We start from the raw sequence: 27,759 nt of genomic DNA on the forward strand, positions 1-27,759 counted from the left end.
TGTGCTTGCATGAGCCAACCTTGAACCTTCGTGCGCATGCGTGAATTTTTTTCACGCCTGTCGATTGCGTCATTTCCTGGTAAGCAGCCTTTGTGTGAGGTGTGTGTCGTGCGCTTGCGTTTTTTCATTCCAAGGAAAAAGACGAAACAACTGGAGCAGCGCGACTGCATCAGATTTTGCCAGAAACTGGGCGACAGCCAGGTGGAAACCATCCAGATTATTCAGACGGCTTTCAGTGACAATCCTATAGGCATCACACAGATTAAGGAGCGGTACAACTGGTTTAAAGACGGCCGCACAACGGTGGAGAGCGAGCAGTACTCCGGGCGGCCATCAACATGCTGAAATGACCAGATCATTTCCAAAGTGAACGCTTTGGTGATGCGGACCGTCGTGTGACTATCCGAGAAATTGCGGAAGAGGTGGACATCAGCACTTTTTTGGCACATTCCACTGTGACAGAAGATTTGGCCATGAAAAGAGCTGTAGCGAAATACATGCCGATGGCTTCGCATGAAGCTGCTGACGGAGCAAAAGCGCCTTCGTGTTGAAGCCTCACAGGACATGTTGTGACATGCTCACCTCTTCCACAATTTCTCGGTTAAGCCGTGGTCACAACCCGCCGTACTTGCACGTGCGTGCAGTCTACTTGCAAAAACGTGAGCTAAATTTGGAGATCCGTACATCGTAAGTACTGCCTCAGTACGAATTTAGGAGCATGCATACACACGCAGACACGTCGTAAAGGTTTTAGTGCATGCAGAACTTTCGCTGCGGTATGGCTGCGGATTCACCAGCAGTACAGATGACGCACGTTGTGAGTACTGCCTCAGTACGGATTCAAAGCAGCACATTTTCGTTCAATTACTATTGAATTAACCAAATCTGTACATAGGCAGTACGGATTATGGCACTCACCACATACTATGGAGGCCGACAGACTTGCATGAACGACGCAGCTTCTCACTTGAACTTGGACTTTATTTCCAAACGTCAGCAACACAGACACTCCACAACTTCAGTCTGATAACTAGCTGTAACTTTTCGAGGCAAGTAAACACTAGTACAACTGACCGCTGCAGGCTGGACGTGCTCATGCATTGCCGATGCTGAAAAACACCTGCCGCTCCGGTCCGCTCATAAAAAAGAAAAGCCGACCCCCCCAACACACACACTGCTTTATTGTCAACTCTCTTTATCGTTACACTCCTAGAGACGTGCGTTGAATGTACTCCCTCCCTCCTCTTGCTACTACCTCCGTACGTTTTCACAAAAACGTAGTGGCCGTGGCATCCGCAGAAAACGTACAGCGAAAAAAAAAACGCACGGTGGGTTGTGACCGGCGCTATAGTCACACGACTGAAAAGCCACCGAAAGCCGTCTGAATCTTCCGAATGGTGGAAGAGGTGGGCATCATTTTTTGGAGTCCAGCATGTCCTGTGAGACTTCAACACGTGGCGCTTTTGCTCCGTCAGCAGCTTCGTGCCGAAGCCATCGGCATGAATTTGGCTGCAGCTCTTTTCATGGCCAAATCTTCTGTCACAGTGGAATGTGCCAAAAAAGTGCTGATGTCCACCTCTTCCGCAATTTCTCGGATAGTCACACGACGGTCCCGCATCACCACAGCGTTCACTTTGGAAATGATCTGGTCATTTCAGCATGTTGATGGCCGCCCGGAGCCCGGCTCACTCTCCACCGTTGTGCGGCTGTCTTTAAACTGGTTGTACCGCTCCTTAATCTGTGTGATGCCCATGGGATCGTCACCGAAAGCCGTCTGAATAATCCGAATGGTTTCCACCTGGCTGTCACCCAGTTTCTGGCAAAATTTGATGCAGTTCCGTCTTTTTGCTTGGAATGAAAAAACGCAGAGCACACGACACACACCTCACACAAAGGCTGCTTACCAGGAAATGACGCAATCGACAGGCGTGAAAAAATTCACGCATGCGCACGAAGGTTCAAGGTTGGCTCATGCAAGCACACGTGATTCAAATCCATCAGGTTTTTGAAAAAAATAAAAAGGTCGGATACTTTTCTAACTGACCTTGTATTTGCTCATTTTGAAATGGATGCCTGCAACACGTTTCAAAAAAGCTGGGACAGTGGCATGTTTACCACTGTGTTACATCACCTTTCCTTCTAACAACACTCAATAAGTGTTTGGGAACTGAGGACACTAATTGTTGAAGCTTTGTAGGTGGAATTCTTTCCTATTCTTGCTTGAGGTACAACTTCAGTTGTTCAACAGTTCCGGGTCTCTGTTGTCATATTACGCGCTTCATAATGCGCCACACATTTTCAATGGGCGACAGGTCTGGACTGTAGGCAGGCCAGTTTAGTACCTGCACTCTTTTACTATGAAGCCACGCTGTTGTAACAAGTGTAGAATATGGCTTGGCATTGTCTTGCTGAAATATGCAGGGACGTCCCTGAAAACGACGTTGCTTGGATGGCAGCATGTGTTGCTCCAAAACCTGGATGTACCCTTCAGCATTGATGGTGCCATCACAGTTGCCCATGCCATGGGCACTAACACACCCCCATACCATCACAGATGCTGGCTTTTGAACTTTGCGCTGGTAACAATCTGGATGGTAGTCTTCCTCTTTTGTCCGGAGGACACGACGTCAATTTGAGACTATTTGAGATGTGGACTCATCAGACCACAGCACACCTTTCCACTTTGCGTCTGTCCATTTCAAATAAGCTCAGGCCCAGAGAAGGCGGTGGCGTTTCTGGATGTTGTTGATGTATGGCTTTCGCTTTGCATGGTAGAGTTTTAACTTGCACGTGTAGATGTAGCGACAAACTGTGCTAACTGGCAATCCTTTTCTGAAGTGTTCCTGAGCCCACACTGTAAGATTCTTTACACAATGATGCTGGTTTTTAATGCAGTGCCGCCTGAGGGATCGAAGGTCACGGGCATTCAATGCTGGTTTTCGGCCTTGCTGATTACATGTGGAAAATTCTCCAGAGTCTCTGAATCTTCTGATTATATTATGGACTGTAGATGATGGAATCCCTAGATTTCTTGCAGTTGAATGTTGAAAGACATTGCTCTTAAACTGTTGGACTATTTTTTTTCATGAAGTTGTTCACAAAGTGGTGATCCTCGCCCCATCTTTACTTGTGAACAGCTGAGCCTTTTGGGAATGCTCCTTTTATACCCAATCATGACACTCACCTGTTTCCAATTAACTTGTTCACCTGTGAAATGTTCCAAACAGTTGTTGTTTGAGAATTCATCAACTTTCCCAGTCTTTTGTTGCCACTGTCCCAACTTTTTTGAAACATGTTGCAGGCATCCATTTCAAAATGAGCAAATATCTGCACAAAAACAATAAAGTTTATCAGTTTGAACATTAAATATCTTGTCTGTGTGGTGTATTCAATCTGTCTCCCAAAATTAGTGGTCACTCTTTGACCTAATTATTCATAACTCCATGGCTTAATATAGTTAAACTGACGATTTATATAACCACCCCTTCCCCTAACCCACACACACACACACACACACACACACACACACACACACACACACACACACACACACACACACACACACACACACACACACATGCACGCACGCGGCCCCACAGATGTCATGAACAGGTTGTAAACACATTCATCTTCATTTGTGGTCTAAAGTTTACATGGGTGTCAGTGGGAAGTGAGCATAAAGTGTATATCAATTCATTTCAATTAAGCCTTTATTGCCGTTGTATACTGCCTACACCGAAACTGCACATCTTCCATGGTGCTACAAAATATATATAGGCTACTGGACACACCCTTCATGACATCACTGACAGGTTTTCTGAAGAGATCTGGAACAGCCATTTTGACGGCGAAAAAAAGTGCTACTCTGTGCGTCGCCGTTACAGCCAGACCATAAATGGGTACAGTGGTAAAGCATAGGTAAGACTGTGCGTGACATGGGTGGGGGTGGGGGGGCGAATAAAGCCCTAACACACGCCCCTATCTCAGGGTTACTGAACTAACAAGCTAAAAGGCTAACCTTAGTTTGGGGTGCTATTAAAACATATTTTGGGGGGACAGAGTGGTGGTTTTCATAAAAAGTGGCTTGTCTCCAAGTATTAAAAAAATATGACACCCCCCCACCTGTACTTCCTCAGTGGTGGTTTTATATTTGGCTGCTTGAGAGCTTGCTGCATGTAAGTGACTTACTTTGACTTAATTTTCAAGGTCGGTGCTACATCACTTCGGCAAACTGGCCAATCTGAAGGCGAGAATTTGTGCTTCCGTGACTGGCCGCTCGGTGAAAACACGCTCGGTCTGTATGCTGTTTTATTGAAATCAGCCTGTTTTTATTGTCTCTAACTTGCTTATAACGGCCAGGTGACAGAACAATCAGATTTATACACCAAGCTCACCTGAAATGAACCATTTTACATTTAACTGACCTTATTGATGAGTCTTACCCATTTGAAAAGTGACCAAATTACATGTATTTGTTCAGCGATGTTTTCACCAAGAAAACCTGCCCCTGCAGGTTAAATGCCCGGATGACTCCCTTGAGAATTGTTGGTTGCTGCTTCGTTACCGGCTATACTAAAATACACTCAACAAAAATATAAACGCAACACTTTTGGTTTTGTTCCCATTTTGTATGAGATGAACTCAAAGATCTAAAACTTTTTCCACATACACAATATCACCATTTCCCTCAAATATTGTTCACAAACCAGTCTAAATCCGTGATAGTGAGCACTTCTCCTTTGCTGAGATAATCCATCCCACCTCACAGGTGTGCCATATCAAGATGCTGATTAGACACCATGATTAGTGCACAGGTGTGCCTTAGACTGCCCACAATAAAAGGCCACTCTGAAAGGTGCAGTTTTATCACACAGCACAATGCCACAGATGTCGCAAGATTTGAGGGAGCGTGCAATTGGCATGCTGACAGCAGGAATGTCAACCAGAGCTGCTGCTCGTGTATTGAATGTTCATTTCTCTACCATAAGCCGTCTCCAAAGGCGTTTCAGAGAATCTGGCAGTACATCCAACCAGCCTCACAACCGCAGACCACGTGTAACCACACCAGCCCAGGACCTCCACATCCAGCATGTTCACATCCAAGATCGTCATGAGACCAGCCACTCGGACAGAAGCTGAAACAATCGGTTTGCATAACCAAAGACTTTGTGCACAAACTGTCAGAAACCGTCTCAGGGAAGCTCATCTGCATGCTCGTTGTCCTCATCGGGGTCTCGACCTGACTCCAGTTCGTCGTCGCAACCGACTTGAGTGGGTAAATGCTCACATTCGCTGGCGTTTGGCACGCTGGAGAGGTGTTCTCTTCACGGATGAATCCCGGTTCACACTGTTCAGGGCAGATGGCAGACAGCGTGTGTGGCATTGTGTGGGTGAGCGGTTTTCTGATGTCAATGTTGTGGATCGAGTGGCCCATGGTGGCGGTGGGGTTATGGTATGAGCAGGCGTCTATTATGGATGAAGAACACAGGTGCATTTTATTGATGGCATTTTGAATGCAGAGAGATACCGTGACGAGATCCTGAGGCCCATTGTTGTGCCATACATCCAAGAACATCACCTCATGTTGCAGCAGGATAATGCACGGCCCCATGTTACAAGGATCTGTATACAATTCTTGGAAGCTGAAAATGTCCCAGTTCTTGCATGGCCGGCATACTCACCGGACATGTCACCCATTGAGCATGTTTGGGATTCTCTGGACCGGCGTATACGACAGCGTGTACCAGTTCCTGCCAATATCCAGCAACTTCGCACAGCCATTGAAGAGGAGTGGACCAACATTCCACAGGCCACAATTGACAACCTGATCAACTCTACGCGAAGGAGATGTGTTGCACTGCATGAGGCAAATGGTGGTCACACCAGATACTGACTGGTATCCCCCCCCAATAAAACAAAACTGCACCTTTCAGAGTGGCCTTTTATTGTGGACAGTCTAAGGCACACCTGTGCACTAATCATGGTGTCTAATCAGCATCTTGATATGGCACACCTGTGAGGTGGGATGGATTATCTCAGCAAAGGAGAAGTGCTCACTATCACAGATTTAGACTGGTTTGTGAACAGTATTTGAGGGAAATGGAGATATTGTGTATGTGGAAAAAGTTTTAGATCTTTGAGTTCATCTCATACAAAATGGGAGCAAAACAAAAAGTGTTGCGTTTATATTTTTGTTGAGTGTATGAAATGGAGCCTAATAATCACAAAATGAGGATAAGAAGTAACGAAACGGAGCAGACGGACTCACACTGACTCCAAATATGATTAAATATGATTCAATTTATTACTTTTATTTAATTATTTTTAAACAAAATGGGGACTGATAATAACGAAACGGGGGTAAAACGTAACTAAATGAAGCAGACAGACCCAGACTGACTCCAAATATGATTAAATATGATTAAATTAATTACTTTTATTTAATAATTTTTAAGTGAAATGGCGCAAAATGGGGACTGATAATAACGAAACGGGGGTAAAACGTAACGAAATGGAGCAGACAGACCCAGACTGACTCCAAATATGATTAAATATGATTAAATTAATTACTTTTATTTAATTATTTTTAAACTAAATGGGGACTGATAATAACAAAAACGGGTAAAACATAACGAAATGGAGCAGACGGACCCAGACTGACTCCAAATATAATTAAATATGATTCAATTAATTACTATTATTTAATAATTTTTAAGCGAAATGGCGCAAAATGGGGACTGATAATAACAAAATGGGGGTAAAACGTAACGAAATCGAGCAGACGGACCCAGACTGACTCCAAATATGATCAAATATGATTCAATTAATTTCTTTTATTTAATTATTTTTAAACAAAATGGGGACTGATAATAAAAAAACAGGGGTAAAACATAACGAAATGGAGCAGACGGACCCAGACTGACTCCAAATATAATTAAATATGATTTTTTTAAATTGAGGATTTATTTCATTCATTTAAAAGAAAAACAGAAAAGCAAAATTAACAAAACATTACAAACCATTGAATGAAAAGGAGCAGTTTGGAAGAACAAGTCTTACATATTCTGCCCCTTTTTTTTACAATACAATCTTGCAAAGCATCATCAATCAACATCATTGCATTTCTATGACTATGTCACATGCCACCGACTTCTTTCCTAATTTTAACCATTATTTAAAAGACTACATCCCTAACAGATTACATTTTAAACTTCAAACATTCTAAACATTATTAACAGATTACATTTTTGGCTTTGTCACAGCCCACTGACTTATTTCATAGTTTCATACTTACAAAATACATCAAGTTTAATACGTTTTTAAAATAATTTATGCGACCTTGATTCTTTGATTTCTTTGTTGAGGTTGTTCCATAATTTTACACCATTCACTGCAATACTCTGTTCCTTTATCTTGGTTCTGAATCTTGGTTTTTAAAGACTTCTATGCCCTTCAAATTATAACTACTTACTGTTTTTTTCAAACAGATTTTGAATGTTTATTGGTAAGGTATTGTTATTTGCTTGGTACATTATTTGTAGTAATTTCAAATCAACTAAATCATGAAATTTAAGTACCCTATACTTAATGAACAATGGATTAGATGGATCTCTAAATCGACTGTTGCCAGTCACTTTTAAAGCTCTTTTCTGCAAAATAAATAAAGGTTGTGTATAAGTTGTACATGTTGATCCCCAGATTTCTACACAATAAGTCAAATATGGAACAATCAATGAATTGCACAATGTTAATAATCCATAACTTTTTAATTAATATTTAACTTTATGCAAAACAGCAATGGCTTTCGCTATCTTTCCTTTTATGTAATTTATGTGTGACTTCCATGTAAAATCTTCATCAATCATACTCCTAAAAATTTCGTTTCTTTTACCCTTTGAATGTCCATTCCATCTATTTTTAATGACACATCATTTTTTTTAACGCTGTCATTAAACAATATGAAATTTGTTTTATTAAGATTAAGTGACAATCTGTTTATATCAAACCAATATTTCACTTTTTCCAACTCTGTATTTATCACTTGTGCTACTTCCTGTATATCTGATCCAGAGTAAAATAATGTTGTATCATCAGCAAATAAAATGCTACCAAGTACATTAGATATATTCACAAAATCATTGATATACAAAATAAACAGTTTGGGTCCAAGTACCGACCCTTGTGGTATTCCACACATAATATTACACAATTCTGAATTAGTATTATTTATCTGAACAAACTGTTTTCTATTTTCTAAGTAGCTTTTTACCCACTGATGTGCAATCCCTCTTATTCCGTATTGTTGTAACTTGTGAAGCAATCTTGAATGATCGATAACATCAAAAGCTTTTTTCAAGTCAATAAAAACACTTACCATATAATCCTTATTATCTATTGCTGTTGATATTTTCTCTGTTAATTCCATAATTGCCATAGCTGTCGAATGTTTTATTCTAAATCCATACTGAGCATTATTTAAAATATGATGTTTCTCAATAAATTTATCCAACCTTGTCACAAAAACCTTTTCCATAATTTTAGAAATCTGTGGAAGCAATGACACTGGCCTGTAATTTGAAACGTTATGTTTGTCTCCATTTTTATATAATGGGACTACCTTGGCAATTTTCATTTCATCTGGGAAAATTCCTGTTGACAGAGACAGATTACAAATGTAAGTGAATGGTTCAATAACAGTTTCTATTAAATATGATTCAATTAATTACTATTATTTAATGATTTTTAAGCGAAATGGCGCAAAATGGGGACTGATAACGAAACGGGGGTAAAACGTAACGAAATGGAGCAGACAGACCCAGACTGACTCCAAATATGATTCAATTAATTACTTTTATTTAATTATTTTTAAGCAAAACGGGGATATAATAACGAAATGGGGGTTAAACGTAGCGAAATGGAGCAGACTGACTCCAAATATGATTCAATTAAGTACTTTTATTTATTTTTTAGCTAAATGGGATGAAATGGGGGTAAAACTTAAGGAAATGGAGCAGACTGACCCACTGATTGAAGTTTCATCTCTCGAACGCCAGATGGTGCACCTGCCCCTACTACATGTACTGAGCGCTAAAGGTGGGTGATACCGGGAATTTTGGTATTGATCCAATACCAAGTAAATACAGGCTCAGTATCACCGATATCGACACTGATACCGATACTTTTGCATATTTAAGCTTCATAGATCCAAAGGATCCAAAAGACATAGGATAGAATTTTGCCAAACATTGTACGTGACAACAAAATACTTTATTATCACAATCAACATTTTTGTTTAAAAAAAAAAAAAATATATCACTCAACAACTTAAAACAAGAGGGCTGACAAACCACAATACAAGGGTGCGCTGCTCCGTGTTGTGTGACAGCGCAGCGCTGCTCTTACAGAGAGTAGACTTTGATGAATCTGCGTGCGCAGCAGTCAGTGCGTACGGGAGAGAAAAAAAAGCTTGAGTATCGATCTTTTTACACGAGGACTGTTCAATATCAATACCAGCGCTGGTATCGATATTAGGATCGACCCGCCCACCTCTACTGAGCGTATCTTACACAAAAAAGCTAAACAATTAAATAAAAGTAATTATTTGAAGTCAATCTGGTTCACGCTGCTCCATTTCATCACATTTTACCCCCATTTCGTGATTATCAGTCCCCACTGCGTATTTTAGTATGGCCCCTTAGTTACTACTGTACCGGTCTCCCCTATTACACCTCGCCAGTAAGCGCTGCCTCTTAAAACCAAACAGCGCCCAAGAAGCTCCAATTAATCTGCTCAAATGATAAAAGTGAGTTTTAAAGTCGGAAACTGTAATGTTTTGTTAATTTCTGCCTGTCTTAACAAAAATCTTAAGCCTGTATGAAGCAATAGTGCGTTTACAAAAACTCCGGTCGCTGCTTTGATTAAGGTATTTGGTTTTGAAAGTCTTATCAGAGTATTGATTAGGCTCTGGCGTGAAGCCTACCTTTAACGGAGCCGCACAGTGTTTGCGGCTGGCGCTCGCGCACTGCACGTCACAGTCCGGTTTACACTCCACCATACAAATCTGTTCCCGTGAAGCGTCACTCGGCCACCTGGACGCAGACTTGGACGGAGTTCCCGGAGACTTCGATGAGAACATGTTCCAGTTGCTCCTTGCCGCCACTTTTTTCCCCCTGTCGTCCGTCAGAAAGTCGGAGGGCAAAAGTCCGCTGCGGCACTACCGCTGGGCGCGCGCCCGCACCTCACGCGCCACAAGTGAAAATGGTCTATCTTTGACCCACGCGGACTTATTCTCAATTATTTTGGGGTAGAATCCCGTTTTTTTTTTTGCATCAAGGAAAAGTTAAAGCTCTTGTGTGCAGTCTATTAACCGCTGCATCTTGGGCTCCGTTATCACTTGATAAGTTTTTATTCGTTCACTTCAGTCACGTGACTTTCTGCACAGATGCCAGAAGTACGCAAATGCGCAATAAAGCACAGTGGAACGAACAAAACTCCCAAAATGTATTGAAACGAGCCACGTGGGCGGAGAAACGATAAGGTGTGAGGGTGGTGGTGCAACTTTAACTCGATCAAACAATACAAGTTTTATTTTGTATTGCGTAGGGATAAAAAGTTCTTGTTTCTTCTGTAGCATTTTTTCCCCATTGGCTACTAAATGTTAAATCCAATTATGGGGAGTTAAACTGCAATAAATGCACGTTTCCATTCTAAACAGTGATAAATGAAGCTCATCAACTCAGAGTACGTTTATACCGTGACAGAGTGCATTCATCTTCAGCCACTTATCCGGCCCAGGTTGCTGTGGCCGCAGCACAAGTAAGCACCTCTTCCTATAGTGCAGTGGACAACTGAAAAAAAAATGCTTCAAATGGTGATGCAAGCACCAAATTTGGCACACATACTCCTTAGAAATTACTTTTAAAAATTCCAGGTACCCACGTGAACTTTCAGTAGGCGGCCAAGGAGTCAATTGAAGTATTACACAGGGGTCAAAATTTAAAAATGCTCCAATCAAATTGAAAGGTATTCCATATTATTTGTCTGATCATAAAGATTCCAAAAAGGTATAGTTTGGACTATCTGTGAATGAATGGTCTGGAGTTATGGGGTAAAAACAGCAAGAACACTGAGAAAGATCAATTTCAGTTTGTACAGGGGTCAAAAGTTAAAGTTGCTCCAGTTTTGGTAAAAAGTGGTGCAAATTACTGGTTGAGCTAATAGGAATAATAAATGGAATAGTTTTGACTGTGTTGCGTGCTTGGTTTGCAAAGTAAAGGTTAAACAATATCAGCATCCACTGGATTCTATGACATGTGACATATGCTACCCTGTAACATGATAACTAAGCATGATACATGATGCAAACTATTCCTTTTTAAAACCGTATTCACCCAACTAATAATTTGCATCACTTTTTACCAAAATTGGAGCAACTTTAACTTTTGATCCCTGTACAAATTGAAATTGACCTTTGTCACTGTTCTTGCTGTTTTTACCCCATAACTCCAGAACATTCATTCACAGATAGTCCAAACTATATGTTTTTGGAATCTTTATGATCAGACAAATAATATGGAATACGTTTCAATATGATTGGAGCATTTTTAAATTTTGACCCCTGTGTAATACTTCAATTGACCCCTTCTTGGCCGCTTATTTAAAGTTCACATGGGTACCCGGCTTTTTTAAAAGAGTAACATCTAAGGAGTATGTGTGCCAAATTTGGTGCTTGCATCACCATTTGAAGGATCCCTCAGTAAATATTCATTTATCTGCTGCACTACGCTTCCCTAACCTTGGCCAAGTCCTGTAACTCAGGGGAATCCCAAGGCATTCCCAAGCCAGCTGGGAAATTAAATTTCTCCAGCACATCCTGGGTCTTCCCCAGAGCCTTTTCCTGGTTGGATGTGCTTGGAAGACTTCACTTTGGAGATGACCAGGAGGCATCCTCACCAGGTGTTCAAACCAACTCAGCTGGCTTCTTTCAATGTAAAGCAGCAACAGCTCTACTCCGAGTCCCTCCCGGATAGTCGAGCTTCTCACCCTGTCCAGGAGTGTGTAAGCCAAGATACTCAACGGAGGAATCTCATTTCTGATGGTTGGATCTGTGATTTTCCAGTCATTACCCAAAATTCATATAGGCGAGGATAGGAACATAAATCGACAGACAAATTGAGTGTCTCCTCTTCTGGCTCAGCTCCTTCTTCACCACGATGGTCTGGTAGTGTCCGTAAAACATCACACGCTGCCCCAATTCATCTATCGATCTCACACTCCAACTTACCCTCACTAGTGAACAAGACAGATACTAAACTCCTCCACTTGGGGCAGTAACTCTCTCTTGACCCAGAGGGAACAATCAGTTTTCCAACAGAGAACCCTGGTCTCAGATTTGGAGGTGCCGATTCTCATCCCAGGTGCTTCATACTGTGCTTCAAACCTGCTCAGTGTGCACTGGAGGTCACAGCCTGATGAAGCCAACAGAACCACATCATCTGCAAAAAGCAGAGATGCAACTGTGAGGTCACCAAACTGTACACCCTCTGGTCCCTGACTGCGCCTTGAAATCCTGACCATGAACATCACAAACAGGATTGGTGACAGAGTTGATATAACACCATTTTGAATGGGACGGATGCACTTAATGAAAAATCAGTTCCACTCTATAAAATGTACTGTGCGAGGGGTTATGCTAAAATTCCATGTGTTGTTAACAGCATAGGGCTTAGAAAGTAAAGATATAGTACACCAGTCTATCCCAGCCAGCTAGCTTGTGCTGACAATAATAAAAAGAAACAATAAATATCATGACTTTATAATTCAACAAATTAAAAAGGCCTCTAGTAAATCCTTCTCTCCTAAAAGTAACCAATTTATCTATCGCAGTCTTGGTATGTGAAGAAAATTTTCAAGATTTGAGCATAAATCCTGACAGCTGCTCCCTTTTCACATCACCACAGCAGATCTGGCACAAATTTTACAGCAGATGCCCTTCCTGACACAACTCCATAATACATGGAGAATAGGTCTGGTCTGCAGAAATCTACCCACGGGTCGACAGTTCATGCAGCTTGAAACCACATGAGGCTGCAGATTGGTGTAGCGTCATGATGTCATCCCAAGATAATGTGAGAGTGTAATCAATCCCCCATGCCGACAAAAAAAAAAAAAAAAAAAAAAAATCCAAATGCTAGGTATCCCAATGTCAACTGTTAAAACTGCTGCCTCCAGAAAATGACTGTGCACACATCAAATTTACAAAAAAAAAAAAGAAAACATTTTACTAATTGTACTCAAAGGAAAACGTGACTGTTGCTGATCATGAACAAAATGATGACAGAGCATATGTATTCAAAACATTACAAAGAAATGTTTGAAATGTTAACTGAAGACCAACGCATAACACAGTAAGTGAATAAAAAACATAAAATAAAAATCCACACATCCTGTCATCTGTAGTATCTAAAAATGCTTCTTTTAACAAATGAGCTAATATGCAATTTGATTGAGATGACAGGTTGACTTATCTTGATTATTTGACATATTAGTGTCATTTTCCCCTGATAGATTGCTGGAGTGATGCTACAACACCTATGTGAGAGACAGCAACCAGAGCCTCTCTCTCTCTCAAAAAAGACAGAAGCAGAGCAGCCACTGTGGTTAGGTGGGGGGGATTCCTACCCGCATGGTAGCATTCCTCACTTGTTTTGGGAAATATCTTCCGATATTTCAAATATTTTCAGACTGTGAAACAAAATGAAATACTGTTTTTGCAGCACTGATCAGTCCGGCCCTTTCAGTCAAAGCAGTAAAATCTCATGTGTAAAAGCAAAAGGAAAAACCTAACATCTAACTGCCAAAGCTATTCAGCGTTGTCGATCCCAGCGCCAGATCGAAGCATCGTCACACACGGCTATTAAAATGCTGCTGTCACGGCTGAAGCTGGTCTGCCTGATGGCCGAGGTGCATTTGGGGAGGGTCAACGTAGTGCACCTGCAACACAGAGGGAAAATGAATGTATCAAACAATAATACAAACCCAGGAACACTTATAACATGACAATCACCTTGTGTACTAAGTTCTTATAGTGTAAAGTCAAAATGAATATTAATGTTGTTGTCAAACATATTTTTCACAGATCAACAGCCACAAAAATACAGTTGTATGCAAAAGTTTGGGCACCCCTGATAATTTCCATGATTTTCTTTTATAAATCAGTGGTTGTCTGGATCAAATATTTCAGTTAAATATTTCATGCACCCCAACAACAAAAAAATACATCAATATTTAGCAGATCCTCCTTTTGCAGAAATAACAGCCTCTAAACGCTTCCTATAGCTTCCAATGAGAGTCTGGATTCTGGTTGAAGGTATTTTACCATTCTTCTTTACAAAGCATCACAGGTTTACTGGTTTCCGGGCACGGACAGCCCGCTTAAAATCATGTTATTGTTTCTATTATGTAACAGAAACAATAACCCCACCACCAAGTTAAAACAAGCCACCTCCCCACCTTCTGTGCACTTTACAGTGATGCCTCACATTCACTCATACACCACACAAGGCTCTCAGAACACACCGGGAGCAACTTGGGGATTTTCCAGTTTGACAGAGGTCGCAAGCAAACCACTTTAACCACTTGACCATCGCCTTAAAAATGAAGTCTGTTATCCCGAAACCAATTTTGACCTATTCTTTTCCTACTTTCTTTTCTTCTTTTTAGGGGGCTAAATGACACAATCCAGCAAAAGTATTCATGGCCAACAAAAATGTAGTGTGGCCATCCCAACTACAACCAGGTAGAGGTCAATGAAGGATTACACAGAGGTCAACATTTAAATATGGTCCAATCATATACCACCATATTTTCTGATCATAAGGTCACCCCCCCAAAGTATAGTTTGGACTATCTGTGACTGTTATCAAATTCTATTTATTAATCCTCAAACAATATATGGATCTTTTTTCAAACCAAAACTGGAGCAAATTTACCTTTTGATCCTTGCACAAACTGAAAATGACTTTTGTCACCATTTCTGCTCTTTTTTTAAACTATATAATTACATAACATTTATTCAGAGTGTCCAAAGGTGTCCTGAATAACATTTACACATCGAACACTATTTTATGAGGAAGGATTAACTGATGCATCAACAATCTATACACAGGGTGAAGAAACACTCCCTCTGTTTGTTGTTGCCTGAGCTTCTCTGCCGTTTACATTCCTCAGTCTGAGACTTTACAAGAACTAGAATCAACACAGGACTAGTTTTTCCTAGATGGAGCGCTCCAATTTGACGTTTCTTCACCTCGATGCGTAAGTAACATTTCTGTTTTGTGATATTAGTAACTAGGATACTGCTAAAACGTGTGTACTTTCAGTTGCTACTACAATGTTATTTTATGTTTAGACATTTTAAGAGAGGTGGCGATTCAATTGGGGACCGCAGTCTCGTTTGAGGACAGGAGATAAAGGAGTAAAATATTTGTGGAAATGCATTGCAGTTTATGACCCAGAGCACAAATGTGTCAAGGCAGTTTTGCAGGCGAGAGAACGGAGCTACTCTGTTTAGCTGTGTAGACTAATACTTACCGACACAACGTCTCCCATCTTTTCTTCTCCACTGGGAACCAAAAGAACAACCCCCCCCCCAAAAACCATTTTCTTGACTGCTTTGGTGATTGCAGCCGAAAACAAAAAAGTTCACCATTTTTTTGTGTGAAATTTTGTGTGAAATGTTAATCAGTTTGCCATTTGAGACGGTGTACCGCCTATTTCAAACAAGACGTCTCAGCTGTGCATCGTGGCACCATTTCTGAACGACTGTGTCTCATGCATGTGGTGCGTAAAGCTACCCCGTGTAATTCAACCTGTTTTAAGCAGATGTGTAATTTGTGCACGAGACACTTAGGTGTTGAAGATCATTTAAAAATTGTCAAACACAAATTCGAAGTTTAATTATGAGATTCATGACACCAAATAAGTCTTGACTTCAGAGATGAGTGAACCAACATTCTTCATTAGTGGATTCTGCTGAGGGTGTGTTGATGCAGGGGATTAAACTCTCACTGAACAAAATCTCTTCCTGAACTTACTTGGCTTTGTGTGGATCTTCTACTTCAAGGTCCCAAACATACAACTTGCCCACTTGGTTTCCCAGAGCCAACATCTGAAAAATCATGTAAACAGAAGACACAAATTCACACAAAGAGTTAAAGACAATGCAGAGATGCAACCCTTTGAACTTTGTAGAATTACATGCACTGTAAGAATTTACTATAACATCTTTGGCTGAAGATGTTGTGATTCTTCTTGGGAGTGATGAGGAAGAACAGGATTGGGAATAAACATAACAGAAGGACAGTTCAGGTGGGACGGTTTGGAGAAAAAGTCAGAGGCAAGATTGAGATGGTTTGGACATGTGCAGAGGAGGGACCCAGGGTATATAAGGAGTAGGATGCTGAGAATGGAGCCACCAGGCAGGAGGAGAAAAGGGAGGCCAAAGAGGAGGTTTATGGATGTCCTGAGGGAGAACATGCAAGTAGTTGGTGTGACAGAGGAAGTTAGAGAGGACAGGGCGAGATGGAAACGACTGATCTGCTGTGGAAACCCCTAACGGAAGAAGTTATCAATGATGAGGTGTACAAACATCTACAAACCCAATTTTGAAGATAAAAGACAGGAAGTAACGCTCAGGTCTGTTTCAATTCAACCGTTATTTCAGCAATAAAAAAGAAAAACAGTATAAAGCCACATAAATTAATCCTTCAAATGGAAACACCTCACATATTTGCTGGTATTTTCTCTAAGTTAATTGTATTTTTTTTTTGCCAAGTACTTTTTGGTTTTCTTTGGTTTGTTAATACTCCTTTCATGATCAACACTTAAGGTTGTTTAAAATTAGTAATTTTGAAATGTTAATGTTGCACAACATGAAGGAGTTAAAAACTACTTTTCTAACATTGAGCTAAGGTCTGACAACATGTGCTGGTGCCACATATTGCCACACCAAGGAAACATGTTGGGTTCTGAACAGCAACCACCAAGCTATGCAATGGCTCATCCCCACCTCCATCTGGAACATGGACATCCCTATGACCGTCTTCAGTTTGTGGGTCCTCAACACTGAGGCACCTGCGTGCTGGATTGTGCCCAAAGAAATACAGGACATGTCCAAAATGTCATAGCTGGTGTTCTTTCACAATGCAGGTGATACTCCTCATAAGATAAGATAAAATAAGATAAGATTAACTTTATTTATCCCGAAGGAAAATATTTTGCATCAAAGTCTCCCTAATTAACTGCTCATTTGACACAAAGTCATTCCAGAGGTAACCAAGGATCCTCCATAGAGTCCTGATACCAAAGATATTCAGTTATCTCTGCATGTCGCTGTTTAGCATCCAAGTCTCATAACAACATATTAAGAGAGGAAGTACCAGGATGCTAAATACTTGGACCTTCTATAAAGATATTAGCATCATTAAACACCTCTAGCCATAGATCTCATACCACCATGAAATCCTCAGTTTCTCTTTATTTTAAAGGTTGAGGACCCAGAGACTACAATCTCAAGGTCATGATTTCCAGCATTTCATGACTGGCAATTTATTTTGTGTCAATAACTCAATAAATATTTTGATACAAACTGGAATTCCTGTGTGTTGCTAATGTAACTAATGACAAATGCTGTATGGCTCAGCTGTGATAGACAGACTAAGGATGCACACATAAGAATATTGGCATTGGCGTTGTTGATGCTGACTTTAATACATCCATAGCATTATTATCACTACCTACAAGATGCATATTTTTTCATAACTGACCTCCAGTCATGTTGTTCTCTTTGTCAGCATGAAGGGCTGGGAGGAAACACTTAACTCCCGATACTAAAAGTATCATGATACATGGATGCTGATATGATACATATTGCGATACTTGAGAAATGCATTTCATAAGTATTGCAATGTGACATGACAATATACTGTAAGGCTGGATCACGGACGAAAGTACACTATAACACTATAAACACACACAAGTGTGTAACCTGCACTGCTCCATCCCACACTCAGCTCGAACGCGTGACCTCCAGGATGGAAGGCAGGCACCAGCCACGAGGTTAAAACCCACAGGCTCTTGCGCCCTAGGGAAGTGATGTTTATTTTAGTTTTTTCTGCACACACACACACACACGTGTATGTGTTTTAGACATCTCCTTTTCTGTATTATTTGTATTCTGCGTGCTTACCTTTTTACTACACTGTTGTAAGAAGTGTATCTTTTAAGATAAGATTTTATTGACCCCTAGCATGAGATTAATAAAATCTTATCTCTCTATAATACACTTCTAAAACTGTATATCATAAACATTTTTTTGCTGTTGTAAATTGTCTGCCTATGCAGTTTTAACCACATTTGACTACATGAAGTATGGTTTAAAAAACTAGTTCATTAGGACAGGGCAATGTCTAATTAGTGGCCATGTGATGGCGTGTGTCAAATCATGTTATCTTGTGGAATCACTGCTCAAAGAAGAAATAAGACACCATTTTGTTCCTCCGTGCAGTTGCAGCCTGCCCACAAAGCAGAATGTTTGTCCTCAATACTCTGCCAACTGCACTGCTGATCTGACTCCCCACTTCACACACTAAGCTCGCAAAATGGTCCGTGCAATTCAATATTTATTTATTTTTTTTTTAACCAAACAAGTAAAGACTCAGGCCTTTCCTTAATTTTTGCACTCTTTTGCTGGCGCTCCTTGAAGTGAATTATCGTCAGTGCTCAATTTGATGTCTGAAGAAATATTCCACGATCCTCTTATAATTTTTCTTAAGTCTACTTGAAATGGAGGTGGTCGTCGAAGAAGTAAACTTCAATGGCGTCAGATGAGGCCCTCTTGGAATATAGTTCCTTGACTGGCCGCTTCAGGCTGGCTCCAAAAGAGAGCACTTTCCCATAGGACTCAATGCTAAAATGTCCAACTTTAGAGCGGAAATAAATATGTTTAATAATGTTTACAGCGTTGTACAAAAATGGCTTTGGCCTATATAGATAGTGTCCTCCTCCATGTCAATTGCATGGGGGAGGGGATTCTAACTTCTCAGTTTAAGATGTTTTAAGAAATAAAATTCTGTAAATTTGGGGGCGTGGTCAGTCTGAGTGACAACAGCTGAGCCCAGTGTCTCTGCCTCTCATAGCAACTTCAGCTCAGTGCCTGCCCGATGTGGCTGGTGGTGAAGGGCTGTGTCTGTTTATTTGGAGTATCATGCAAACAGTTCAGACTGTTTCAAAAATTAAAACCATTCATACACAGAATAAAGTCTTAATCTTTCCTGTTCATTTCAGTCAGATTCATCATCACAGCCTGACAAAAATGTATTCGCATAAAGCGTCCTGATTTTGGAAAACAACATCTGAAAATGCTTTAATTCAGGGGTGCCCAAGTTCGGTCCTCGAGATCTACCTTCCTGACAGTCTTAGTTGTCTCCCTTCTCCAACACACCTGAATCCAATGAAAGACTCGTTAGCAGGCTTTTAAGGAGCCTTTCATTGGATTCAGGTGTGTCAACTAAGAGTGTCAAGGAAGGTAGATTTCAAGGACCAAACTTGAGAAACGCCTGATTTAATTCCTCTCCACCCGTAAAAATTAAGTCCTATATTGGCCCTGAGGCCCACTGATGCAGATACTTAACTCTGGATTCCGTAGTGCGAATCGGATGAGTCTATGACTACCCTGGGACGGTAGTCTGACACAGGTTACTTCCCCAGCCAAGGCTGGTACTCATTTACAGCTGACTGAATTGAGACAATGGAGATTAATGTTTTATCTAGCCCTGGTCTACATATTAGCAGGCCAGCTCCTTATCCACTGAGCTACCTGCCCTAATTTATTAAGATGAGATGTATTAGAATAAATTACTGCAATGTACAGCTAGAAAAAGTGTACAAATCAAAAATTTTACCTTCTGCCAGAAATCCATGGAGAAGCGCATGTACCAAATATCACACTGACTATAGTCAAAGCGTCCAAGGATTGTCACGTTAGACTCATTTGGTTTAATGTGGTCGATGTCGTCCTCCATTTTTCCTGGTTTCCAGCAAACAATGGCATTTTCACACGACTACAGTGAGAGACATAAAGAAAACACCCGATCAGAGAAAAAAACTGAGTAAAACAACAACTGCTAATTTTAATCAGAAAGCTATGACAACTCACAGTGAAACTGTGAACATCATCTGCTTTATTTTACAAGAGAACCTGTTTATTTACAACATGATTTTATTGCCATTTTCTTCCATAACAATAACATCACCTTGGAAAGAATCAGATCACCGAGCCACCTCACACAGTCCACGTAGTTTCTGTGGATGTCACGTGTTGAGAAGTCGGGAAAGTGAATCTTCTCAGAAACAAACGGCCTGAAGAAAATATACACAGAATACAGAAGAGAAAAAGCTGTCACAACATGCTTGAGAAAATGTAACACAATAACAATAACATTTCCACTTTACCTGTTGGTCTTTGAGGGATTGTACTCATAAGATCCACGAATTGCTTTCTGCATTCTCTCAGAGTTGATTCGCCAAAGTTTTAAAGAGTGATCCATCCCACACGACATTATCTTTTCACCCAAGAGGTCGAAATCCTACAGTGAGATTTAAAACGAACACAAGAACATGTTTTGTGGGGTTTTTGTTCATCTCTAACCATATGACTTTATGGTACTCACAGCACTAAGAACTTCATCTCGATGCCCTTCAACACCGCCAAATATCGCCACTAATGTGTCCGTCTGAATGTTCCACAGACGAAGGGCATGATCTGAGAAAACAGACACAGTTTTGACATTCCTGTATCACTGTACAAAATATAAGAAGCTGTCAGTCTTCTAAGTAATTCCAAATAGAGATTAGTCGGTGTGATTTTTGGGTGGCCGAGGTGACACCTCCTTCGTTACACTGATCAAACAGCAAAGTGAGGTAGTGGATACGTACCTGCAGAAGTAGATCTGGCACAGATTCATACGGGCATCTGGTGCTGGGGACATGTGGTGAAACCCAAAACTCAAATATATCCAAACAACCCCCCAATTCCAAGAAGAGACCAGAATAGCTATATCATTTCTACAGGTGATGTTTGTTGTATCAAAAAAGAAAAAAGTTTCACTTGGACTTTACTGGCTCAGGACAAAATGTGGTTCTGCCTTAAAGACAGAAGCAAGAAGTCAAGACTGATAAATATTCAGTGTGGCAACGAGTTCAATAAAATCATAAAAGTGACTACACCTAGAATTAGTGTTTTTAAACCAGTGCACTTATTTAGCTGTTTGGTAGCAAAGTGTAAATGCACATTAACAAAAAAATTGTCTTTTTTAGATAAATAAAAAAATACAGGTAAGCCTCGTTAACTCGCGCAAGTTGGGGTCCACAAAATTGGACTGCGAGCTATCTGAAATCGTGTTGACCCCCCCCCCCCCCCCCAAAAAAACATTTAAAATCAGCTTACCATGCCACATTACAATAGTTTCGACCATCTGAAGTGGGATTCCTTCCTGGATGGTGATTTCTTGATCTGAAGTGGGTTCGGGATCTTTTTCTTCCTTCTCGGGCTGCGGTGCTTCAGTGATGAGGGCTTCGTCAGTGCAGATGATAGAGTTTTTGGATGTGACCTTCCTCTTTATATCCTTCCCACAGGTTCAGACTGGGCTGGAATTTATACACGCACCTGCCCCTCGCACTCCATTTCGTGACACCATCACAAAAATGCTTTTTGTAACGGGAGCACGAAATGTCGGGTGATGCGCGCGCGTGCGGGGTGTGTGTGTGTGCTTAATCAAAATTGACTTTTATGCAGTATTCTAAATTTTCACAAAACAAGTCCACAAATCAACCACAAGTAAAGCAAAAATGTGAGTTACGTGAACGTGGTTTACCTGTACTTTATGTTCTGACAACCAAACAAATTCTGAATCAAAATGTTACAATTTACTCATCTCATTCTCAAAGCAGTACTTTCTTTTCAATCATTATTTTAATTTAGACATGACAAACTGTTTTCTCCCCAAAAGAAACCATAATGTTGTGGTAATATGATTATTGGTTTTCAGTCATTCTCACCTTTGTGCAGCATTGTGGCAAAGCCGGTAATGCACCTGTATCCAGAGCACCCCTACACATTCTCCATGTAATGTAGAATAGCATCACAAAAGGCACCCAGCATAAAACCTGTGCCAAATCAACATGCAGATCCATTTTGGATCTGCTGTGGCAACCCAGAGTGAAATCGGGACATACCGAAAGAATTCTTTAAATCATTCTCACCTTTGCTGACAGACAGGAGGAGATTTGGATCCCTCGGGTGAAACTTGAGCTCGTTGATGGCATTCCCATGGCCGACATAATGCTGGACTCAAAGAGGAAGCTTACTTTACAATTTTGATGTGAAAACAAAACATTTTGAAAGACAAACAAAAAACTGAATTTCTAGAATCAGAATTCGTCAGGTGTCCTGTGGACAAACCCAACCTGCACCCACGACTGGGTCTGATAAATGTTAATTACTACATGTAGCCTCCTACAAAAAAGCAACAGCAGGAAGGAATACTCATCCATGCAAATTACCTTGAAATATTATTGTTTCCATCAATAACTTTATTCAAAGAACCACAACTTGTAGCGTCAACTGGCTACAAATACCCTGTAGTTTGTGTTTCGCTGATACAGAATAAGTATACGAGTATGTAGGCAGTAGCAGAGTAAATGTACCTTGATGCACTGCATTGTGATGTGGTTGATCACTCGAATGATTCCACGAGATCCGGCAACGGCCAGCAGGGGATGACTCGTGTTGGTATCGTAGGTCCAAGCACACGTGTAAAGTTCTCATCTGCCTTCCAGTCAGTCAAGAAAGTTGAAAATTCCAGATATTTAGACAGAGCTATGGAGGGTTTCATTTTTTTTTTAAGTTTGTTTCAGCCTGACATTTCATACACAGGCAGATCATTTGCACTGACTGTGGTTTGTAATAAAGATTATTAGGAGTTTTTCCCTTTATGGTGTCAGTGGTCTGACGACATTTAATGAATGTGACTGTATTGATGCTGAGTTATCAATTTCATGTTTTTACAAAAAGGAAAAACATTTAATAATACTCATAAACAATTAAGTAGGAGGTGCTGGCTTCTATATGTGTCTGTGTAAGAAAGAGGCTTCTTAGACAAATGAAAAGATACGTCTGCATCCACATATGACTGCAAGAGTCTGATTTCTCCCTGAGAATGGCATTCATACAGAGTTACCTGGTGAAGGTGAGAGAGCACTGATTAGTTACACAACAAATAAGTTCCAGAAATGACCAAAAAATGCAACATCCAATCAAACAATCATATCCTTTACCCTGTTACTCCCAACTGTGGCGAACACCAACGGGTCTCCCTCCTTACTGTGCCAGTTAAACTGGACTCCAAACAGCGGCTGGCCATGGTCCTCCTGCCGAAATTTTTCATGGATTAATGGTTAAATCTGGAGGGTGAATTGAAGATAACACCCAGAAACCTGGTATGTCTTCTGGCAGAAGGTTCTGCAACAGAAAATATTTCTAATAGCTTCAACAGGAGTCATTTTTGGCTGATGCTGATTGTCATTCATGTGTGAAACAGTCACAGCAAATGTCATTCATCATCCTTTGGAGATCCATAAAAGCAGACAGTTTATGCGGTAGACAGGTGATGGGGAAACCCCCCAACAACTACAAATCTTACTGTGTAATTGGTAATGAAAACAATAGACAGACTAATTACAGGGCAGGCCTCCACTTAGATATATATTCTGCCAGGTCTGGATCTGCTCTAAATTATGTTTGTGGAAGGTCAATCCCATCTGCATATTATGTCTGCAGTTATTGAAAAAACATGAAAGAAAGCAGGCAGATAGAACAGCGTAAGCATAAGATGTACAGTAAAGCAATGATAATAATTATTAGCTTGAGGTCTATATAAGCCTGTTGTGATAATTACTATATCAGCTTATTATTTGATATATCAAGATGAACACAATCATTTTGTTGGCCTCAATATATTGCCCTTTACATGTGCATTTGTTTTTATAAGTCACCAAAATTTCAGTGAGTTGCACTGCTTTTGCCCCTCTTGTCTCTTGCTCTCTGCAGGACGCAGGGTCAGCCCTGTTCTGTCACGTGCTCATGCAGCAGAACCAGCAAGGTAAAGTGAAGTGACTGCCTTGTTCCATCCAGAAAGTTTAGAATAATAAATGGAACTGGTTAACTTAAGTTTTTCATCAGAAATATGAACCAACAAGCCAAAGCATACCGATCCACATTTTTGTTGAGTCACTGTCTCCCCATGAGATCAGACCGCTGCATGAGTACAGGCCGCTGCCACCAAGTTATTTCAAAAGTTGATGTTTTAAATAAGCATGTAAGATTTCACAGACAGAATGGTTGCTGAGCAGCGATGCTGCCTGTGATGATTTTAAATCTGTAGAGAGTGAGGTTTTATGAGATTCCATCATCTGCGCAAAATCAAAAAACTTAAAATAGACAAAATACTGAAGGCGGTTTGGCGCGACATGTCGCACGACATCAAAAACTACTTAACACACTGCACAGTAAATTCAAGTTCACAGTAAATGAAAGTTTACATTTACACTCTGCCTCAAGCTGCTGCAGTGCCCGATGGCAGCTGTCTGTCTAATAAGATTAAATCTACTGTATGTTAGTGTATGTTAGGACATTTTATTTTTTCACATTTTAATTACAATGTTGAATATTGTTGAGAAACTGCAGCAAAGTCTGGTGTCCAAAACTGAGCTACCCTTATGTCTGTGGAATTCATTTTGTAACAGGTAACGTTTTTAGAAAATTTTATGTGACTTAAGTAAAAAAAAAAGATCATTAATACATGTACTAGACTTTCAATCATAACCCTTTAATGATCCATGCTTCAAAGTAAAAATACACTAATCCTGAATGTGCTGTGTAAGTTATTATTAAGTAGTGCTGTGTAAGTTATTAAGCAGTGATAATCCTGTAAAAGTGTACATTTGCAAATGTTTTTATTAGGGCTGAAACGATTGAGTAACTTGAATAATTCGATTACAAAAAATGTTTGAGGCAAATTCTTTGCCTCTACTTTCTTTAACACTGTAGTACATATGCCAGGCCTGTATGTGGAGCTGTAACATTCCCACAAAAAATGGAGAAGACCATAGAGCATGCATAACTAACGTAGGAGCTAATCATAGTAGCAGGCGATGCTACAAGCTTACAAAGCTGCACACCGAGTAAAATAAAGCCTTATAAGAGAAAGGGTCGACACTGATCGTCTGAAATGGACTTATTGCACATTTAAAGTGAAGCAGTGTTTGTATTTTTTTTTTTTTTTTAAACATGGTTTGGTCCACTGGCTGCTCTCCACCTCCACAGATGAAGTGAAAGGATGCACACTTTTAGTGAATCATGCTTAAATATTCAAAATAAATAAATAAATGCCTTTATTCAGATTTGAAAGATTTTTAAATCAACAGGCCTGGACCATAATGGAATTGGGCATTTCTTGCTCTCTTGTGCTATCCGTGCATTTTAACGGGCAATTACATATGTATTTTGTACATTATTTTATTAAATAAATTCAATCAATCAATAAGGCCGTACAGTTCATTTATCAGTGCAGCTTTTGTGGAAAAGCTGCCCTCCACAGCTGTTTTTCAAAGGCTGTGTTATTTGCCAAGTATCCACAGAAAACAAAGACTGACTTAGGTTTGAGCTGTACTCTGTACGGCATGTATAAATATACACTAAACACTGAATAAATCACAACAATAAAAAGTGCAAATGAAATGTGCAATGAGAGAGAGAGAGAGAGAGAGAGAGAGAGAATGTCCTGTCTGCAGACTGAAGATTTCACAGACCACCTGGGGTTATGGTTTAGCAAAGCTCCAAAACTCAACAATGTAAAAAAAATAAATTGCCCGGGAAAACAGAGAAGAGAGGGAACACCTTAAACTTAAAAATCTGCATGATGCCACAGCAACATTGTGCCATTGCTTAAGGAGAGCCCTGCCACTACTGATATTGTTTAAAAACACAAAAGTACTTTTTATCTGTTTACTCGATTAATCGATAAAATAATCAATAGAATATTTGATTCCAAAAATATTCGATAGCTGCAACCCTACTTTTTATTATGTGTTTGAATCTGTGTGGTACAGTATATTTGGGCTGATTTTAAGAACACTCCCTGGGGAAGGCTGTTAATATTATGAGAATAATTTATGGCAAAGCCTGTTCATACTCGTAAGACGCCTCTTGCAGATGATGTCTCAAAACTGAATTTCTTCTAACATATTACTTAAATGCACGATTCCGGTCAATCACTCATATGAACACAAAATAATTATTGCCAAAGCTGTGGTTTGCTGAAGTGAAAGCAGCATAATGTCATGCCAGCCTGGAGAACAGAAAAAAATAAATGAAATGTGAGATCACATTGGTGAATGTACGCACCCTCAAGTTGTTGACACATTTGAAGGAGTATCTGCACTTTTTGGATTTCCACTTGCCCTTGCCCCAGCTCTTCCTACCAGGGGCGTTGGCAGTGTTTGTGGGCGTGTCTGGGCGCTCTGCATTGTTGCCACTCTCCACGCTGACAGCATCATCCTACCAAAGAGAAGGTGCAGCTGCTGTCACAAACCTACACGACCGTTTGGTTTATTTTTAAAGCTTTAGGGTCATATTCCATGAATATAAAGGGTCCAAAAGCACCAATTAAAACTATATCAAACTTAAGATGCTGGAACAAGTCAAAATAAGGATATTTGTATTGAACAATAAACAGCCGCCCAAATAAACCAAAAACTTACAACTACCTCAGGTCTAGCTTTACATGTGTGACGATGTCTAACCACATGAAGTCATGTTCCGCAGCTAATCTAAGCAAAACTAGCACACAAAAGTTTTACCGTTAGCCAAAGATACTATTAGCCACTTTAGCTGTTTTTTTTTGTTTTTTTTTAGCACGGTGCTAACTCGGCTAGCAGCGGCTGATTGCTGGCTGAATAAATCACACAGTTGAGCTCCTTACATTCTCATCTCCTGATAAATCAGGATTACTGTTCTCGTCACTGCTTAGCTTTTGTTTTTTCGCTGGTATTTCTTTTCCTACTTGAGAAGGAGACTCGGACAGATTTTTATTTTCCCTCATTTTGGCTCAAAAGTCCGCGGACGGAAGCACTGCCGGGTCAGCCGATCCTTTGAGTTACCCTAAACATCGCCCCCTAGTGTACAGGAGTGGAATAAGTAATCCCGTGCAGTGCAGCATTTCCATCAATTTATTTCCCTTATGACAACATTCAATGAAAAAAGTAAATAGGTGCAAAATTGAGCAATTCTTTTAAAACAATAATAAACCAAATTGTTTGTCTTAACAGAGGAAAATACACACATATGCTGCAGTCTTTAATGTTACTTTATTTGACAATTTCATCAAATTTTCATATGCTGATCCCCTTAATGAACATTTTAAGCATTTATTGGACCAATGTAATTCATGTATTTATCTATATACGGTGCACCCGGAAAGTATTCACAGTGCTTCATTTTTTCCACATTTTGTTATGTTACAGCCTTATTCCAAAATGGAGTAAATTTTGCCTCCTCAAACTTCTACTCACAACACCCCATAATGACAACATGAAAAAAGTTTTTTGAAATTTTTGCAAATTTATCGAAGAAGAAGAAGAAGA

The 27,759-nt window shown here is 40.2% G+C and overlaps 2 protein-coding genes across 2 annotated transcripts in view; both read right to left on the reverse strand.

Moving 5' to 3' along the window:
- atp7b (ATPase copper transporting beta) overlaps positions 1–10,253 on the reverse strand; it is a 70,875-nt gene extending 60,622 nt beyond the window's left edge. Inside the window, exon 1 of the mRNA XM_034177982.1 lies at positions 9,980–10,253. Coding sequence (XP_034033873.1) covers positions 9,980–10,135 — 156 coding nt within the window. The 5' untranslated portion in view covers positions 10,136–10,253. The remainder of the gene's footprint in view (positions 1–9,979) is intronic.
- A 2,996-nt stretch (positions 10,254–13,249) lies between these two features.
- Positions 13,250–27,264, reverse strand: eed (embryonic ectoderm development). Its single transcript, XM_034177994.1, is given in 13 exon segments — positions 13,250–13,992; positions 16,095–16,168; positions 19,962–20,120; positions 20,313–20,418; positions 20,512–20,645; positions 20,730–20,821; positions 22,321–22,402; positions 22,765–22,877; positions 22,880–22,889; positions 23,232–23,297; positions 23,395–23,487; positions 26,522–26,674; positions 27,099–27,264. Coding segments are annotated over 13 exon segments (1,329 nt in total). The 5' UTR covers positions 27,219–27,264; the 3' UTR covers positions 13,250–13,865.
- Between the last annotated feature and the right edge of the window lie 495 nt (positions 27,265–27,759).

This window comes from Thalassophryne amazonica, chromosome 1 (genome assembly GCF_902500255.1).
Source record: "Thalassophryne amazonica chromosome 1, fThaAma1.1, whole genome shotgun sequence".
Classification (NCBI taxonomy): domain Eukaryota; kingdom Metazoa; phylum Chordata; class Actinopteri; order Batrachoidiformes; family Batrachoididae; genus Thalassophryne; species Thalassophryne amazonica.